Source organism: Thermoascus crustaceus (genome assembly GCF_041956765.1).
Source record: "Thermoascus crustaceus strain CBS 181.67 unplaced genomic scaffold VTN00scaffold_2, whole genome shotgun sequence".
In the NCBI taxonomy this organism is placed as follows: Eukaryota; Fungi; Ascomycota; class Eurotiomycetes; order Eurotiales; family Thermoascaceae; genus Thermoascus; species Thermoascus crustaceus.
This window is the reverse complement of record NW_027192528.1, coordinates 3,551,164-3,568,694: the sequence shown is the minus strand read 5'-3', so window position 1 is coordinate 3,568,694 and position 17,531 is coordinate 3,551,164. Positions and strand designations below refer to the sequence as shown.

At 51.0% G+C, this 17,531-nt stretch overlaps 8 protein-coding genes across 8 annotated transcripts; 5 read left to right on the top strand and 3 right to left on the bottom strand.

Moving 5' to 3' along the window:
- Positions 1-3,943: 3,943 nt before the first annotated feature.
- On the bottom strand, positions 3,944-5,734 carry VTN00DRAFT_4802 (uncharacterized protein; the record flags this gene model as incomplete). The annotated part of the gene is made up of 6 exons (XM_069431265.1): positions 3,944-4,266; positions 4,323-4,650; positions 4,701-5,172; positions 5,224-5,388; positions 5,443-5,476; positions 5,527-5,734. 6 exons carry the CDS (start codon positions 5,732-5,734, stop codon positions 3,944-3,946), a joined length of 1,530 nt encoding a protein of 509 aa, XP_069290317.1.
- Positions 5,735-5,779: 45 nt separating this feature from the next.
- Positions 5,780-6,126, top strand: VTN00DRAFT_4801 (uncharacterized protein; the record flags this gene model as incomplete). The annotated part of the gene is made up of 2 exons (XM_069431264.1): positions 5,780-5,959; positions 6,028-6,126. 2 exons carry the CDS (start codon positions 5,780-5,782, stop codon positions 6,124-6,126), a joined length of 279 nt encoding a protein of 92 aa, XP_069290316.1.
- Positions 6,127-6,166: 40 nt separating this feature from the next.
- On the bottom strand, positions 6,167-6,730 carry VTN00DRAFT_4800 (uncharacterized protein; the record flags this gene model as incomplete). The annotated part of the gene is made up of 2 exons (XM_069431263.1): positions 6,167-6,416; positions 6,480-6,730. 2 exons carry the CDS (start codon positions 6,728-6,730, stop codon positions 6,167-6,169), a joined length of 501 nt encoding a protein of 166 aa, XP_069290315.1.
- Positions 6,731-7,502: 772 nt separating this feature from the next.
- Positions 7,503-7,822, top strand: VTN00DRAFT_4799 (uncharacterized protein; the record flags this gene model as incomplete). The annotated part of the gene is made up of 2 exons (XM_069431260.1): positions 7,503-7,656; positions 7,701-7,822. 2 exons carry the CDS (start codon positions 7,503-7,505, stop codon positions 7,820-7,822), a joined length of 276 nt encoding a protein of 91 aa, XP_069290314.1.
- A 95-nt stretch (positions 7,823-7,917) lies between these two features.
- Positions 7,918-10,162, top strand: VTN00DRAFT_4798 (uncharacterized protein; the record flags this gene model as incomplete). The annotated part of the gene is made up of 3 exons (XM_069431259.1): positions 7,918-7,953; positions 8,021-8,284; positions 8,348-10,162. 3 exons carry the CDS (start codon positions 7,918-7,920, stop codon positions 10,160-10,162), a joined length of 2,115 nt encoding a protein of 704 aa, XP_069290313.1.
- A 399-nt stretch (positions 10,163-10,561) lies between these two features.
- Positions 10,562-11,483, bottom strand: VTN00DRAFT_4797 (uncharacterized protein; the record flags this gene model as incomplete). The annotated part of the gene is made up of 2 exons (XM_069431258.1): positions 10,562-11,031; positions 11,426-11,483. 2 exons carry the CDS (start codon positions 11,481-11,483, stop codon positions 10,562-10,564), a joined length of 528 nt encoding a protein of 175 aa, XP_069290312.1.
- Positions 11,484-12,136: 653 nt separating this feature from the next.
- Positions 12,137-15,143, top strand: VTN00DRAFT_4796 (uncharacterized protein; the record flags this gene model as incomplete). Its single annotated transcript, XM_069431257.1, has 5 exons — positions 12,137-12,453; positions 12,682-12,731; positions 13,978-13,987; positions 14,058-14,571; positions 14,637-15,143. 5 exons carry the CDS (start codon positions 12,137-12,139, stop codon positions 15,141-15,143), a joined length of 1,398 nt encoding a protein of 465 aa, XP_069290311.1.
- Positions 15,144-15,595: 452 nt separating this feature from the next.
- VTN00DRAFT_4795 (uncharacterized protein) lies at positions 15,596-16,892 on the top strand (the record flags this gene model as incomplete). Its single annotated transcript, XM_069431256.1, has 6 exons — positions 15,596-15,727; positions 15,851-15,958; positions 16,036-16,191; positions 16,278-16,326; positions 16,380-16,489; positions 16,557-16,892. 6 exons carry the CDS (start codon positions 15,596-15,598, stop codon positions 16,890-16,892), a joined length of 891 nt encoding a protein of 296 aa, XP_069290310.1.
- Positions 16,893-17,531: the final 639 nt, after the last annotated feature.

Sequence of the window (17,531 nt, the reverse complement as noted above, 5' to 3'; positions counted from 1 at the left end):
GTATTATTAAGGACCACAGTATTTATGTATAATAATAATCTTTTAAATGTCCTGTTATGTCATCTTATTTCTATTTATATTCTTCTTGGCGAACCAGGCGAGTCTCATGTTTAGCGCCTCGAGATCTTCCAACGTCCGTACTAAGCAACCTTTTTTTAGAATAGCATCAAGTCCCAGGCTTTCTATGCTAAGTCCCAAGATAATGGTATGCCAACCGTTACAGCTTTTGGATCTCACTACCAGACTTCCCTAAGTTTCACAGAAGGACCCTTAAACTTTCTAAAGCCGTTTTTGTATATTTAAACAATTTAGTAGCTTTCCAGTTTCCATACATCTTACAGACCTAATACAGAACCAAATGAACTGTAGGAGCTCCCTACATGCCAACTAGATTCATTAACATCACCCTACCTGCCAATATGGAGGTCGTATATAAGCCTGCCTTGATTCTTCGTCCAGTACAATGTTCCACTCGTCGTTGAACCCGCGTTTCCAGTATCCGTTATTCGTAATCCTTGTGCCTGCTGTGGTGGATTTGACGTAACAGAAATTGGTTGTCCAACAGCCAGTCGAAAAGTACCTTGCTTTCCCTCAAGCAACGATGATATCTGCTTAGAGAGGTTCCACGCAGACCACACAAGCTGCTAGTCACGGTGCTGTACAGCTGTCTGGGAGACCTGCATCTCATTTGAGGTAGCATATACTCCAGATTTGGTTGTATCAGCGTAGTACAGTACAACAGCAGGATGTGACATTGTATATGTACCTGCACATTCAGGTGGCCTTTGAGCCAATCCCAATCTGTCTCTTTGGCGCCAGCATACGCCTTCGCGTATATATCACAGTAACCGAGTTTAGCTTCCTTTTCGCACCAGCTGAGATCGCCTTTGACCATTTTGTAGCACTTGAGAAATGCTTATGACTTTTCTGGGAAGATGTAGCCATGGGTATACATACTGTCTCGTTGACTAACGAATTGAAAAAGTAGAAATGTCTTCCATCGCACGAGAACCCGATTACTGGTACGTGGTACCCGTTCTGGTAGTTTATCCGGGGACAGGCTGTATAGTGTTAATCCACATCCAAATTGACAGTATCTTTTCATCATAGAAACTACGAGGGCTGTCCCGGATAAGAGCGTCAGCCTTTATCATGTTAAGATGCCATGTGTTGAACAGTCCTTTGGAAACCTTGAAATTTTGTATCTTGCAGAGAAAGCAAAGAAGATGCGTTGAAAATGTGTAGTTGTCCATTTGCACTCCAGTTTTCCTTCAGCCAGGTACATGGATGAGCTTTCGTCGGTTAAAAAGAGTACTCGCTGTCTTCAATTTTCTTTGTCCGAAATTTTGGTCTTTAAAGGCACATACTGCCAATGTATCCAAATTATTGAAGACCTTCAGCACCCTACCATCTAGCATCTTTGCTGCTTTTGAGAACAGCTCTGGTGTTTGGGCAGCAATAACGTTTCAGAAACCCCCTGCTTCCCCTAGATTCCCCACAGGTGCTGCAAGGAGTTCCATGTTCGGCCCAAGTGATTTGGTAGGAATGGTAGCAGCAATTCATCACCAGGCAGCCTTGTGACTAAGAAATAATAAATCAGTATCCAGAAAAGAACCTTAATTCCTTTAGGGACTGTTGGGATGATATTCTTTTGCGCTTCAATCCACTATTTTAGTAAGTAGCATTCTCCCCAGTGTTTAAATTGCTGGCACCATTCACACTCCCGAGTATCGCATAGTATCCCTGGTCCCATTTCGTATACTCGCGATAGTCGTGCAGGCCTTCCCTGGTGCAGGTCAAGAGCCTTGCTGCGTGCCAGACCATGCTCATCGTCAATTCATTCATGACCCAAATTTGAACAACCACTTGGAGATTGGATGGTCTAGAACACTGTGCCTCCACTGCCATCATCCAGCTTTGCCATAAAATCTTCAAAGGCTACAGCTGCTGACCAGGGGCATTCTCATCTTGATTCTTACAATTCTTGCTGCAAATAGTAACACGGCTCTTCCCACTAAGATGTTTGGTGTATGCAGCATTGTCACACTTAGATTTACCAGGAGATCTCACATCGACGTACATCAGTTCGCTGGCGCTTAAACCACACCCAGCCAGCGCCAGCTGTATGTCTCTTGTGGCATTTATTCGGAGAAGGTCAGAGTCTGCTGATCGCATCTCGGGAATTTAAGACTGTCTCTATCCAGGAGATCATTTTGCACGATACTCAGTAGCCTAAAATCATGCTCAATATTGGACAGAGATCTCCGGAACTGGAAGGATGCCACCGAGAATAGAATAGAATATTCCTAATTCAATCAAATAAATTCTCATTTTGTGGTCCTGAATCAGCGTCTTCGTGCGCAAACCCGGAAACGTGCTCAAATTAGCATGAATTTAATGATGTTAAGGGGCAGCAATATAAGATAGCTGGGGATAAAAACAATTAACTAAAGAAGACAACGTCGTAGTTCTATCGTCCATCAATATTCACCACACGGGATAGTATGCTTTGTTATTATACTGAAGCTAAATTGTTGGGCTCCTTGGTATCATGTTGGTCCCTTTCACAGTCATCTAACAATCCTCGTAGTCGTCAGCACTCTCCGATTGGCGTTGTCTTTCGGGATTCAGCATCCATTCCCCATCACTGTTGGTGATTGGGTGGTAGGGAACGCAGGAAAACAATAAAAACAATATCATTGTTGGACTCATACTCAACATCAGATATCTGAGTGAAGGTAAATAAATTCAATGGACACCTCTCTACCTTGAAGTTACTTAGGAATAGCCTCTATCTACCTGGTGATCAGCCTCCGGGTGTATATGCAGGGTTCGATTGCTCTTGTCTTGGCCAATTCAATTGACCCGCCTGCCTGATGCATTGCTGCTCTTCCGACTTCATCTAAGTAGGCTTTATAAGAGAGAACTGATCTCATTGGATGATGTAAGGCTGATTTCCATCCCAGTACTACGTGGATACCTACTAATAATCTAATCTACCTACCTAACCTAGTGAATTAACCCCCCTCCTCCCTCTCCCTCTGCTAATTCCAATATACTGTACATACCAGTGAAGATAAAAGATAGAAAATAGATAGCTAAGTACTATCTACTCTATTCACACCACCTGGACTGATCCTGTCGATTTATTCTGCAACAACCAGGTTCTGTACAGTACATGTACATGACTACTGTACGTCCAAAAAAGGCAAGCAGGAATCTTAGGTCTTCCGCTTGCCAGGCCCCATGCATGGGTCCTGACGGCCTTGGCGGCTTGGCCCAAGCAGTAGTCTAAGAGATCTTCACTAGTGCAAACTATAAATTCATTTACTCCCGCCATGGCTCACACGGCCTGGATCACTGATCCCGTACTGTAGATCCTTTACTCCGGATCCACTGACTTCCACATATGTATACCGTATTGAGTAGGAATGAGGTTATCGTTATCTCATTCCAGGCCTCTGCCTAAGGGTAATAGGTAGGTATTAATATGGATGGCTTTCTGATAGAAGCACCGGATCCTTGTCTGTCCTGTCATTGCCTCATGTTTAGATTAGATTAGATCATCCTCTGGGATGGATGGATTAGTGTCTGCCTACCTACCTAAGGTAGGTATGTAGATATCTACCCAGCCGCTCCGTACACGGTCCGGCCGTTTGGAGTCCCGAACACGTTGAATGGTTCTAGCAGAATGGTGGGTCGAACGGCAGATCCAAACTTTGGACATTACAATTGAAGTAATCGACTTTTTCTAAAGCAGTAACCAAGACGCTGTTCGTAGTCTATGACATGTCTACCATCATTAGATACATAAGCAATCGCACTCAAAAATGACATCAAGCAGCGGCCTCTAGTCAGCAGCCGCTCCAAATCAAGAATCCCATTACATAACACATCAGAGGCTCGTCCACGGACGGTTGACCGCCCGTCATTAAGTATGTATTCAGAGGACATATCTGAAATCTGGGCCGTAGTTCTCCTCAGAAGCAACGGCTTCGCCCTTTTCGCCCGATCTTCGAGCCTCCCTCTCCGCCTTGGTGCCGTACTTTCTATCTAGTCGTTTATTCTCCCAGGCGAGCAGCGTTCGTAGACTGAGAGCAAGGAAGGTCGTGAAAAACATAAAGGCAGCGCAGACGGCCTGACCTCTGACATAGCGAGGGCCATCTTTCGACGGGAAGATGTTCGTTCCAAGGAACGGACCGCATTGGCCGACAACGTTGAGTATAACCATGCCCATGCCGCGACGAGAGTCAGAGCCCTGGTTGTCTGTGGCATCGTTGTTAGCTTATACCATTTCAGAACTGCGGCCGTGATGTACATACTTAACACCCAGGGAAGGATGTTGGCGATACACGGAAAAACACCGCTAGCCGCCATGAATACGCCGAAATAGCGGACACCAACAGACTCGCAGGTTGCAAGAAGGATATATCCAACACCGCCCACAATAGAGAGGAAAATAATCATCAGACCACGCTGCTGGAATCGATCCGCGATCCAGGTGGTGATGACCGTGACCAAGAAAGAGAGGAAATACGGAGGTGCTGTGAGACCCTGAGCATTGATCGCGGTGAAACCCATATCCTTCAGAATCGTAGGGAGAAACACTGGAAGAGACGAGAAGCTGACGTTACAGCTGAAGTACATGAGCTTTAACATTGTCAGTAACATAGTCCGTTATGTGCTTTCTGCGCGCATACCGCTGTGAACCATGATTTGGCATCCAGGAGGGTCAGGCCGATCTCATTCCAGTCGAGTTTATTGTTCCTCTCGACTTCCCCACGTTGTCTCAGTCCTCTCGCTCTGGCAACCTCCTTTTCCTCCTCGGCCAGGAACTTGGCCTCGGCTGGACGATCTGGCAGGAAGAACCAAGCAAAGGGAGCAACCAAGACGGTGGGAATGCCCTCGACAAGGTACAGCAGCCGCCAACTTGCCAACTTTGGACTGCCCGATGTGATCCCATAGGCCAGCGCTCCAGCGAAGGTGTTGGCAAGCGGTGCCGCAGAGACGAACAGACCACAGCGGAGACCCAGCTCGTGGCGGCGATAGAAGAAGGAGAGTAGATAAGGCACACCGGGTCCGAATCCAGCCTCTGTAGCACCCAGAAGGAAACGGAGCGCCATCGCACCGCTCCAGTTCTGGAGAGCCGCTTGGCATGTGGCCACAACACCCCTGACGACAATTAGCGCAAGGAAGAACGTGAATCAGGACACAAGTACTTGCCATGCGAAAACAATCAAAGCCGCCCATCTGTGCGGTGGTAGTATCTTCCACATCAATGCCTGGAACTCGAAGACGGTGTATGATATATAGAAAATGGTCAGGAGCCACTCGTAGCGGCCTTTCTGCAAGTCCAGGTCTTCCTCCATTCCTGCAATTTTTGCATTTCTGCACAACGTTAACTGTACACGTTCACCACTATACTCTCCGGTTTTAGCTTACCCGATGTTACTCCTGTCCAAAAATGCAAGCAGATCTGGTTATCTCAGTAAACAAGCATTCACGCCAGGGAGCAGACAGTCGTACATAGAACACTCAGAAGGACAGGCACCCGGGCGTCCAATTTTCTCACCACTCGGGCTTCGATAACGGGATCAATGGCAGGGGCTTGGGAGACCTGCGGTGCGGATGACTCCGAGGGCGCGACTTGCTTTTCAGCGTCGACCGAGGGTGTATTGTTAATGGCATCCTCCGGTCGCACCGGAAGAGCGTCCTTCCTTCCGAAGAAGCCCATGGTCACTGGAAGAGATCAGAGAATGCTTCCCAGTGCCGGGGAGGAATGAGGATGGGAAAAGAAAATGAAAAGGTGCTGGGCGGTCTGTTCGCCAAAAGCCAGATCGAGGAGGGCGGCCTTATAACAGCAGAGCACGGCCCAGCACCGACGGGTCAGGGCCCGATGACATCGTGTGGAACAGCTGCTCAAGAAAATTGCATGCTGCGTACGATGCCGGGCTTGGGCGTTCTGTGGTCCCCGCGCAGCCAATTGCTGGAATGTCGGGATAATGATTTGCTGATGGCTGGCAATAGACGGATGGAGATGGTGGAGAGATCGACCAGATTATCCGGCACACGGGGTCTGCGGGCCCGAAGCTTGAGGAGCTTTGCCTGAAGCTTAACGAGGCTTAACGAGCACACCGCCGCCATCGCGGGGCATCGTCGTCCACCGTTATTCCATCATTATGGCTACACTGCCTCCATGTCCCTGGATGCTGCGTAATCGGGTGAACAGGACAGGGACTTGGCCTCCTCGGCCAAACTCCGCGAACGTGGCGCCACGGGTGCTTGAGAATCTTATCGTCCACCGCACCCGTTCTGGAAACTCATGAAGCTGAGTACCAAAGTCGTCACATCTCTTCATCCTTTTCAGGATCCATCTCGAGCCTCTAAACAGCTTGAAAGTGTTTTTCCTTGACGAACTTGCAGTCTCGTGAGCTGAAACTCGAATTGGCAGGCCAGATCGATCACGGACCTCTTCTCACTCTACGGATCGTGCGGGGCAAGCGTCCGGGGATCCCATGGGCTCTCCAGCGGCTCCGGCCGCGAGTTTCCTCTTTTCACCAATCTCCCTCTGATCAACCGATATCGGCTTCGGTGCTCTTAATATCCCGTTTTTCGCCGTCATATCCGGGTGACTACGCACAGAGTCACGAATGTTGGATGTGATGTAGTCATCTTTTAGGTGGAGGTTCAGATGTCTGGGATCCCTTGACAATATCACCGCCACGCGCATGATACGCGGGAAACTAATTGCCACGTGCGGAATATGCTGTTGTCCGGAGAGACTTGTGTTCGCGGTGTTCTTCGATATTCTTTGAAAGTCTCGTGTTTGCGGGGAACCCGCAACCCCGGACCCCGGCCGACCTCCAACGCAGGGATCATCTATGCGGCTTAATGCCGTTGGCTGGTAATACTTTTCTGGTTGCGACTCTGTGCGCCCTCGTCCTGTTGGTTAGCTGCGAGATAGCAGAACGACCAGTCACTGGAGGGGTAACTCGGACCATTAGCAGCATCCGGAGAATTAGGCATTGCGATTCAAAGGACTCTTGGCACACGCTAATAAAAACTTTTAGTACTTGACGGTGTTGCCTCGTGTGGTAGATCTTTAATTCTCTATCCCGAACGGTTTGTCAGATTGGCACGTTATTCAAGACCTACTAGTCGCGGGATGAACAGTGATATGACATCGAGAGGGTTCCTGGCTTTACTATGCTCTCCACATATCTCATGTCTGCCGGTTCTACTTCACGTAACATTATTGTATACTCTGATGGTAATCATCCCTTAGTCATTAAATTAGTCGATACTGGTAGCTGGCATCTAACCAAGTACCTAGGTAGACAGCGGCACAATTCCCTCTGGGCACGGGCCTTTGGATCTGTTCTGATTAAATGTTCCAGAGTAATCAGCCTATTTTGCTATATTCTCAGGCAATAGTATCATAGAGCGTGTGCATCTCACCTAGTTCACCACCCCGAGTGCATTTCAGTTTTGAAGTTCGAGATATGTACAGACACCGCATTTCAGATTCCTACCATCTGTACCGTCCTCAGAGCTTGCGACATCTTGTTAACCGTGACAAATCGACGCAGGTAAACGTCGAAGACTCAAATCTAACAGCAAAAAGGGAGGATGATTACATTGTTGAAGCAGCAAGAGGTTAGCTGAGACGTGTTCGTGGCCTCAGGCACAAACATGCGCAGATGGTGGCAACGGGCCGCCGCAGCGCAGCATCTCAACTTTTGACCTCAAAATCCGCGTCGCGTCCAAAGGGAGCTTCAACCGCACCTGGTCGACCTCTCCAACCGGCACCACCAGGCCCTGATGCATCCTCTCTTTTGACCTCTCAAGACTCCCTGACATACTGCGACGCTACATCCCTACAATTTTGCAGTTGAGAACCCCGCAGTCTTTGTCAAGATGAATGACCCAGCTAGCGGTCTCCCAGGGCAGCTGGTACGTTTCAACAACCTCTCCTATTGCTGCTCGTGCTCTTGTTGCTGACCTTGATGTTCTCTTCCAGCTGCCCCATATGCATCTCGTCTCCCGGTATCGGTATCCGGTGATGCATATGCTCTCGACTGATACCGTTGTCGATTACCTCCTCTCCGCGCCCAAGATTGTCCGCGAGCTGCAGCCGATGCATTGGACCTTTCTGGATGGACCACCAGACGGAACGGTGATGCTCACGTGGCAGCCGCTCAACCATCTGGGGACGAACTTTGCGAGCGATGGTTACGTGTGGGCAGACGTGGAGCAGGCGTTTACATTTGAAGCTAGAGGCTACGTACGTCAGCCGTTCGCGTGGCTGTGCTTGGTATACAGGTAGATTGCTAACGCTTCAAGCTAGACTGTTGAGATGTGGATTCACCGCAGCGGCTATCATCCTCCAAACGAGACAGTAGCTACACATTGCCGCAAGCGTTACCGCCTCCTACCCCCCAAAGTCCCGAATCCCAACCTTCCCCCGCCTGACCCGTCGCTGTGGATTGTCCACTACTCGAAGGCGCCGCCGACGGACCACATCCCGGCGAACAGAATCCCTGTTGTTCCTCAGATTCAAAGCATGCTCGCCCAACGACGCTTCTTGCAGAGCCAGGGTCAGCTCATCCGGAAAGACTTCATGCTTCACGATCGGAATAACTGGCCTACGATCACTTTCCCGCCTCAGATGGGGCAGCAAGGTTTTGCGCAGCCCCATGGGCCATATCCCAACCCTATGATGGCTCGTCAGCCGCCAGGCGCTTTCTACCCGCCACAACAGGCCGCAGGCATGCCAGGTGCCATGGGTCCGACTCCAGCCAAAGCGCCGCGCGGCCATCGCCCTTCGACCGCAGCGATGGCGGCTGCGGCGGCAGACTTCTCTTTGGAGGACGAGGAAGTCTCTGCTGGTGATATGCTGGACCTCCTCACCCCTAGGGAGATTAGCAAGATGAGATACCAGCAGCACCATGAGTGGATGGAAGAGATATTCGCCTCCCCATATGCTATCAGCCAGATTACGCCGGTTGACCTTGGTCTTGGTCGCAAAGGCGAGCTTGAGTCGTTGACGGCTGGTTTCTTCGACGCTCCTGTCGGTCCTTCAGCGCCCAGCAAGGACCCCAAGGAGGCGCCACCAGCTCAGAAAATGGAGCCGGAGAAGGCCCAGGAGTTCGCAGACCGTGTGGCTAAGAAGGTGGCTGACATGACTGCCGAAATCGAGAAACTCAAGAAGCGACACGCTCGCAGAATGGAAAAGGTCGGGCGGATGTCATTACTGAAGGAAGCGGAGTTGCGACTCCGGGAAGCTGCCGCTGATCCTACTGACACGGGTTCCGAGATCTGGAGATTGGAAGGCCACATTGATGTACCGACTGAAGAGGGCGCATCACCAGTGGACCGGCCACAGCAGCCTCCGAAATACAAAGTCGATGATATTATCAAAGATGTGGAGACCTCGTGGGGCAAGCCCATTGTGCCTGAGCCTAACATATCCTGTGTGCAGAAGGGTGGTTTGTTGGAAAAGATCGAGCACGAGCAAAAGCCTGAAGGAGCAAATGGAGCATCTGCGGAGGGCGATATTGTCATGGACAACACTCATCTTCTGGATCAGTTTGGAACCCCGCCAGCCTCTACGGGACCAACCACTACTCAGGGATCGGCGCCTCAGGCGGGTCCAACGACGGCGGCCGGTTCGAATGCCGATGCCTCTGCGCAACATCCGACCACAACGGATACTGCACAGCAGGGCACGGTCCCGTCCATCCCTGACCTGGATGTCGACATCGAGATGGCCGGGATGGGCGATGACCAGCAGGCAAACACTGCTGCTGGTGAGACTGGCGACTGGGTGATGGTCAACAACGAAAAGAAGGACCAAGGTGCCAACGAAGGCGACAGGGTCGGCAGCGGAGCTGCTCCTGTTACGACGGGCACGCCGGGCAGCAGTGGCATCCAGGGCCTCACACCCGGTAACATGGGAAGCGCAGGCGGCCTTGAGACGAGCAACTTCGACGACGCGGCCGACTTTACCAACATCGACACCGCGGGGGATGCGCTCGCCGCGTACAGCGAGCAGCACGGCCTTGACCTGCCCGATCTAGAGAATTCAGCCTTTGGGGATGCGTTCCACGCATCTGATAACGAGAATACTACGCATCATCACCATGATGATGACATGTCTTAAAAAAGGGAAGAGGTGTTTCTGTTTCGTTTCTTTTCTGGCAGATTCGGGGATTCTGTTGTTTTTGGCCTGGTTGCCGGTGTTGGCGGTCTCATACATAAGATCTATAGGCGCTGGGTTTTAACTTCTGTTTTATGATATCTCCCCAACCCTCCGGCCGGAATCTACTACATTAGGAATGTGTGTCTGTGATGTACTATGTAAAGTAAGAAAAATGAAACTAGTAGGTATTCGCGTACCTGCTCTGTGCAGCTGGTGGTTGATCATCAACCTCTCTCAAAACCTGTTTCAGGGCCTCGGGGAATAGATACTCGTGCCTTAGCACTGCGTGATTTTTAGTCTCCTCGCATACGTGCGTATACAGGAGTCCTTTTCCGGCAGCATCACTCGAAGCTCGCTGTTTTAGATCCTTGGAAGGTGACGCGCTGTTCCAATAGCGCTGTTCGCGCCCAGATGGGTCTGAGAGCCCATGCGGGTGCCAGTGGTTCCTCCGTCCTCGTTCGGGTATTCATCGCCATCCGTCGTGGGGAAAAGGAGTGAAGCATAAGAGGTCTTTATCCCGATCTCTCCATCCTCATCGTCTGTCATCCCTCCGCCAATTCCCTCTGTGTATTCCGGAGGTCCCACGAGTGCAGACCAGATCGAACGGGAAATTCCACATCTATCGAACACTGTCTCAGGCGGAGATATTGTTAGGTTATCATTAACTTCCTGCACGGTACCTGCTGGGCGGAAGGTATCTTGCAGATCCCGGAGATCTAGAATCGCGCTGACCGTCTTGACCGACTCGAGTCGCGTCGCGCCCCACCGGGAGAGAGGAAACCGTTGACTCCAGGCACTCTTTTGGCGGGTCTGGCCGTGTGAGACAGCGTCTGGGAGTCGGTCAGCATTCCATCCAGCCATCCTATCCCGCGTGGCCCCGGAAAATGCAGCCTGGTCAGTGGAGGGACGGGCTAATCCAGCATGGCGAAGACGGTGTGACCATCTCCATCATCATGACCTCCTCTCACGGGGAACCGCTGGAGAGTCCTCTCTCACAACCACCCCCCCCCCCCCCCTTCCGAATATCCTTGCTGAGCTGAGGCTTGGACGGGCGACTGATCGATGGCGGAGCAAGTGCCGTCATACCAGATATATCAGGGGATATATATACCCGGAAGATGGTGTGCCACAGAAGGGCCAAAGGGTGAGGCTCCAGGGCCGCAGCCGCATGTCATCTTATCCCAGGATCCATTACGACTGACGGATTGACCATCACCTACTTACTGTCTGACCGACTGACGTGCATCCTCCACCGGCTTGATCTGGCCTGGTCTGGTACCATGCAGCAGCCACCCGGCTCTGGGACTTCGACGGGGCCTGTCCGTGCCTTTCGCCGTTCTTGTTCTAACTTCTTCTCCTCAGGAACGTCCTTTTTAATTCTCTTGCTTTCCCTCCTTTTTTTCTTTGCTTTTTAAGATTGGATCTTCTGTTCTGTCGGTTCTTTGGTTGAGCTCTTTCCTTTATCCTTCGAGGTTGTACCATCAAAGCCCACCTACCTAGTCTGTTTCATCTAACCTCGGGAGTTGATCCGCTATCTGAAAGAACAAAAGGCCTTTCCTTTTGTCCCTTCTTCTATTCTTATCATCGTTCTGCGGCAGTTCAAACGCCCTGGCACTTACTTTGCAGTGCCTATTAGGGCAATATCACCGCGGTGCCGCAACCACATATATTATATATATATATATATACCTTCCCCCCAAAGAAGGCCAACTACGCGCCTTTACGCGACTTGAGAGACATACACAGTGTCTCTCGTCTTACCCATTGTCCAATTTGCGGTTGGGAATCGCGATTCAATAAAACCTTCCACCCGGCTTCTCGGTCCATCGTCAACCATATAAACCAGAACCGGACGAAGAAGAAAAAGGAAAATCCACCAATCGATCAAATCGCCATAAATTTCAACACAACTGCTTGAAAACAACCAAAGCAACAATGTGCTGCATCATCGAAACGACCGACGACTCCTCCCCGCCCGTCCGCGTCGTCGACCGCCGCCGCAGCCGCCCTTCCGTCTCAACTGTCCCCCGCCCCCCGAGCATCATCTACGCCGGCGCCCCGCCGTCCCGGCACTCATACCACCACCCTTCCTCCTCCTCGCGCACGTCCTACACGACCGTGACAAGGACGCATTCGCGCACGCGCTCGCAGACCCTGGTCCCCGCCGAGCGGACGAGTATGGTCGAGTACATCGACCCGGGAACGTACGAGCGGCGTCGTCGCGAGCGTGACTACTGCTATGAGCGCGGTCGGTATGGGCGGGGAAGTGGGGAGGTGAGGATCTTGAGGGTTGGCTAGAGCAGAGCAGAAGGGGCTGGTTCTGGTTCGTGTCCAGGAGTTTGTTTGTCCAAGGTGGTTCCTTATTTTGGAAGCGAAGGGAAGGGAGGGGTCTTTATCTCATCAGAGATGATATGTATGGAGTATATGGGTGTTTTTTCTCTTTGACTTTTCTCACTCACATGCGGTCGGTCATCCATCAGTGATCCAAGCGAGCAAGGCAAGGCGTTCGGGCGGCGGGACATGTTGGTTGGTATGGTATATATTATTGATGTTGATATCCTCACCGCTTATTCCCCCCTTTTTTTGGTTTTGATCTGCCTTATGTGGATCGGTTGATTTACTTTTTCCTCTTTCTTTGTCGATATTATATCGACATGTATATACATGTACAACATGATGTACATATTGAATCACCTAGCTGTTATGTTTATATATATATATATTTTCTTTTAACTTGTCTCTTTTTTTCCCCCGTGCAAAGGATACAACAGGATGTATCTATCCATGTTCGGATTTAATATCCAAGATCCAAGATCTAATGCGAAGTCAAAAAAAAAGCAACCACGTGAGTTTCGACTGCTTCAACCATGCATCCACAGCGGTAGGTATATCTGTACCTATTATAGACTATATAACATAATGGGTGTATAAGACAACACCCATAGATACAACATACATACAATAGGTATGTAGTCGAGTCGAGTCAAGACAAACGGATCCCCACCAATTACAGTACATGTACATACGATCGAGGACGACCTCAGGCAGGCAGAACAAAAAAAAAGGCAACGAAACGAGAGATCGACCGCACAGTACGTCGTACAGATGATACATCCACGCCATGAAATGAAACATGCGGTAAGTGATCTTCCTTCTTGATCCTTCATCCTTCATCTACCCGAGTGGCATATGTATATTGTGCATCTGTACATGCAATGCAGCCTCCCGTGAATCAAGATACTCCATATATACAGCACATGCCCGTTCAGATCATGGATCATGGATCATGGGTTATGGATGGATGACTGACTTCCGCCCATCCCGCAACCGCATGACGTCACGAGGGAGTGGGTTGTTCATCTGTCCGGGGCAGCCGCTCTCGATACCTACCTAGTAAATCCGTCCTCGATTATTACTTCATCGGTACTACGAAGAAGGCTGGGGAGTCCTTGCTTTTAATCAAATCAATTCAATTGTTCTTTAAAGAAGGCGCTAACTTAAAAAGCAATCAATTGAGGCTTCACCACGATCACGCGGGGGAAGTCGCGATTCTAGATGACCTGAATTGGAATTGAATTGGAATTTACATCCGGGTGTCTCCGTCGGATTCAATTGGAAGCTCAGTCAGTCGAGTGTCTTCGAGTGCTGTTTGTTACGAACGGAAGCTATACCAGATAATATCTACTCCGTCTCTTGTTTCGTGTTTGAGCGTGACATTCACGGACCACAGCTGGAGGCAGCAGATCGTCAGTGAGCAAGAACTGTTTTACGAGAAGCTCTGACCATGTAAGTATGACAGGCAATCTATGCCGTCCTCTTGTGATGTACGTCCCGCAAGCTAATTGCCGACTCACAGGAACCGCTCCCTCTCCATCAGATCCCGGCGGGACGTGGACCGCGGCGCCGGCCGTCACCGCTTCTCCATGGCCACGCTGCGCGGCATGCAGCAGCCCGAGCTGAGCAAGCGGCTGTTCAAGATCATCAAGAACGAGAACTCCGCCATCGGTGCCTACGAGGCCGCGGGCCGCGAGCGCGTCTCCATCGCCACCCAGCTCTCCGAATGGGGCGAGTCCACGGGCGACGACGCCATCTCGGACCTGTCAGACAAGCTGGGCGTGCTGCTCTCGGAGATCGGCGAGCAGGAGGACCTGTTCGCGCAGAACCTCGAGGACTACCGCAGCGTGCTGAAGCAGATCCGCAACACGGAGGGGTCGGTGCAGCCGTCGCGCGAGTTCCGCGCCCGTGTCGCCGACGAGATCCAGAAGCAGAAGTGGAAGGATCCGTCGAGTCCCCGGCTGGTGTCCCTGGAGCAGGAGCTGGTGAGAGCCGAGGCGCAGAATCTGGTTGCGGAGGCGCAGTTGACGAATATCGTATGATCCTTCTCTCCTACATCTCCGAATTGACTCTCGTCAGATTTGTTCTGACATTCCTATAGACGAGACAAAAGTTCAAAGAGGCCTATGACCTGCACTTGGCGGCCACCATCGAACGGGCCGAGAAGCAGATCATCTTGGCACGCCATGGCCGTCGTCTTCTGAACCTCCTCGATGATACCCCCGTCGTGCCGGGAGACCCGCGCCGGACATATGAGCGGGGTGATGAGGCACGTCAGATCCTCAACGACGCTGAGGAAGATCTCCGTTCGTGGGAGCGCACGGTCGAGCCTATTCCATCCGGGGCGGCGGAGTTGGGAGCAAATCTCATGCCCACTACTACCAACGGGCAGCTCCCAGAACCGACGGTGCCAAGTTCTGCCGCTCAGGTACCGGTGTCTGATGGTGATACCGGCGAACAGCAGAAAGAAGAGGCGAAAAAGGAAGAGCAGGCGTCACAGTCCGGTTTCCGCAAGGATGCATATCTGACTGGGGAAAGATCATCAGTCAACCAACAGGAAGTAACAGCTTCGGGGGCGCTCGCTCCTGAAGCTGAAACTCCAGCTTAGAATGTGTATTTTTGATGTCTCGAGATTATCTCTTTGTTCCTCTGTTGGAGATCGGTTGGACAGCTAGGATCGACTGCCAGCTTCCCGTTGGAGGATGCTTTCGGCAGGTCTGGGGTCTGATAGTTGGAATTGTGGTATTTAGTCAGTACAAGAAACTCATATAATCGTAATCATTTGCAGCAGATGATGATGGTACACTAGTAATAAACTGGTGGGATGTTGAGATGGGGTTCCAGGCGGGGAAATGATATCCATTATCTAAGCCTGCCCAAGGTCACGTGCATCCCAGGCGCCAGGTGTGACGCGCAGCTCGGAGCTCCAGCATCACCAGGAGCTCCTGTAGAGCTTCACTTCCCCTCCCACGTCACCCGCCGCGTTTAGATTACTCCCCAGTTCCTTTACTAGATTCCCCCTTCCCCCGTCATCTCTCCGTCCGCCTAAACCCGCCCGCCATGGACACAATCGTGGCCCAGTACACACGCTCGCCGTACGAGAATGAGTTCTACTCGGAGCAGGAGCAGCGGGACCTCACAGAGTGCCACCCGCCTATTTCTCTGAAATTCAACCTCCCTCCTGTTGAGAATGTGAGTTGTTCCCTGTCTGTGGAATTGCGGTTGCTGCTGCCCGTACTACTAGGAGCTTGACCCGCAGCTTCAACTCATTTATGGACCAGTTCAGTTGGCTGACCAGTGTCACTATGTCTCTAGTCCTCGGCATTCCTTCGTGCAATGACAGATGACCACTCCAACCCGAGCTGTCCCATAAAACTCGCTCACGGAACGACGACGCTGGCGTTCAGATTCAAGGGAGGAATCGTATGGTGCACCCCGCTTTTGACCTTGGTGGCCTTGCTTTGCTCGGTTGCGCTTTGCTGACGGTTGTTGGGGGTTAGATTGTCGCTACGGACTCGAGAGCTACGGCGGGGAACTGGATCGCGAGTCAGACGGTGAAGAAGGTCATTCCGGTGTCGCGGTTGAGTCTGTCGAAGGATAGGCCTCAGGATGCGCCTGTGCCGGGTCTGCTGGGGACGATGGCTGGTGGTGCGGCTGTGAGTTATCATTTCTCTCTCCTCTGATGGAGAGGTGCTGGGGGTGATGTTTGTTTTCTGGGTGCTGATGTGTGCCTGGCAATTAGGACTGCCAATACTGGTTGAGATACCTTGCTGAACAGTGCACACTTCACGGTGAGTGTACTCCCTGTTCGAGGTTGTAAGGACACTGGTCTAACAGCTGGCAGAAATCCGACACAAGCGCCGTATTACCGTTGCGGCTGCCTCCAAGATCCTCGCGAACCTGACCTACTCGTATAAGGGCATGGGACTGAGCATGGGAACCATGTTGGCAGGAGTACGTCTTAAATTCCAAACTCATTATCCTCGATCCGATCCCATCTCGCTGACAAAAACCGCTACAGATGACCCCCCAGGAAGGCCCCGCCCTCTACTACATCGACTCCGACGGCACCCGACTCGCAGGCAACCTGTTCTGTGTCGGCTCCGGCCAGACCTTCGCCTACGGCGTCCTCGACGCCGAGTACCGGTACGACATGACCGAGGAGGAGGCCCTGGAGCTGGGACGGAGGAGCATCCTCGCCGCGACGCACCGCGACGCCTACTCGGGTGGATTCATCAACCTGTACCACGTCAAGGAGGAAGGGTGGGTGCACCACGGGTTCAACGACACCAACCCGATCTTCTGGAAGACGAAGCTGGAGAAGGGCGAGTTTTCCAATGTTACGGCGGAGGTGTAGATGAGATAGATGAGATGAATGCTCTTTCCTTTTTAATTTTAGTCCTTTGATGGTATTTATCCCTTTTTCCGATACGGGAATTGAAATGGAATGGAAATGGATGGATGAATAGAGAGATACGTAACGCTATTCTATTCATATTCATATTCGATGACTGTCTATTCTACCCAATTTTTTTTCACGTATCTTGTTATCAGTTTTTGATAATGGTTTGTTAAATGGGCAACTTTCATAGTGCCTGTAGCTCGCTTGGCTTGTTTCAGAGGGGCCACTGGTCAAGTTGGCAGTTGGTAGTCAGATCACTCGATTCATGCGGACCATAATGCGGACTATATGCGGACCATTCTTTACGTGACGCAGGACGAGCCAGATCCTCTCCCCCTTTTCCTTCCCTTTTCCCTCAAGAAAAAAGGAAAAAGAAAAAAGAACATATTATATCAACGAGTGAAATATCAAATTGAGCGAATGTGGGGTATCTACCTAACCTATAGAAAACAAGCACTTTTAATCCGTAATCCGTAATCAATCCGTCTCACAAGCCGCAACGAAAAGAAACGAAAGAAAGAAAGATGTGGAAACATACAACATAGGAGATACATATAAAGAATGGATGTTGTTTCCCCCCCTCCTTCCCCCCCC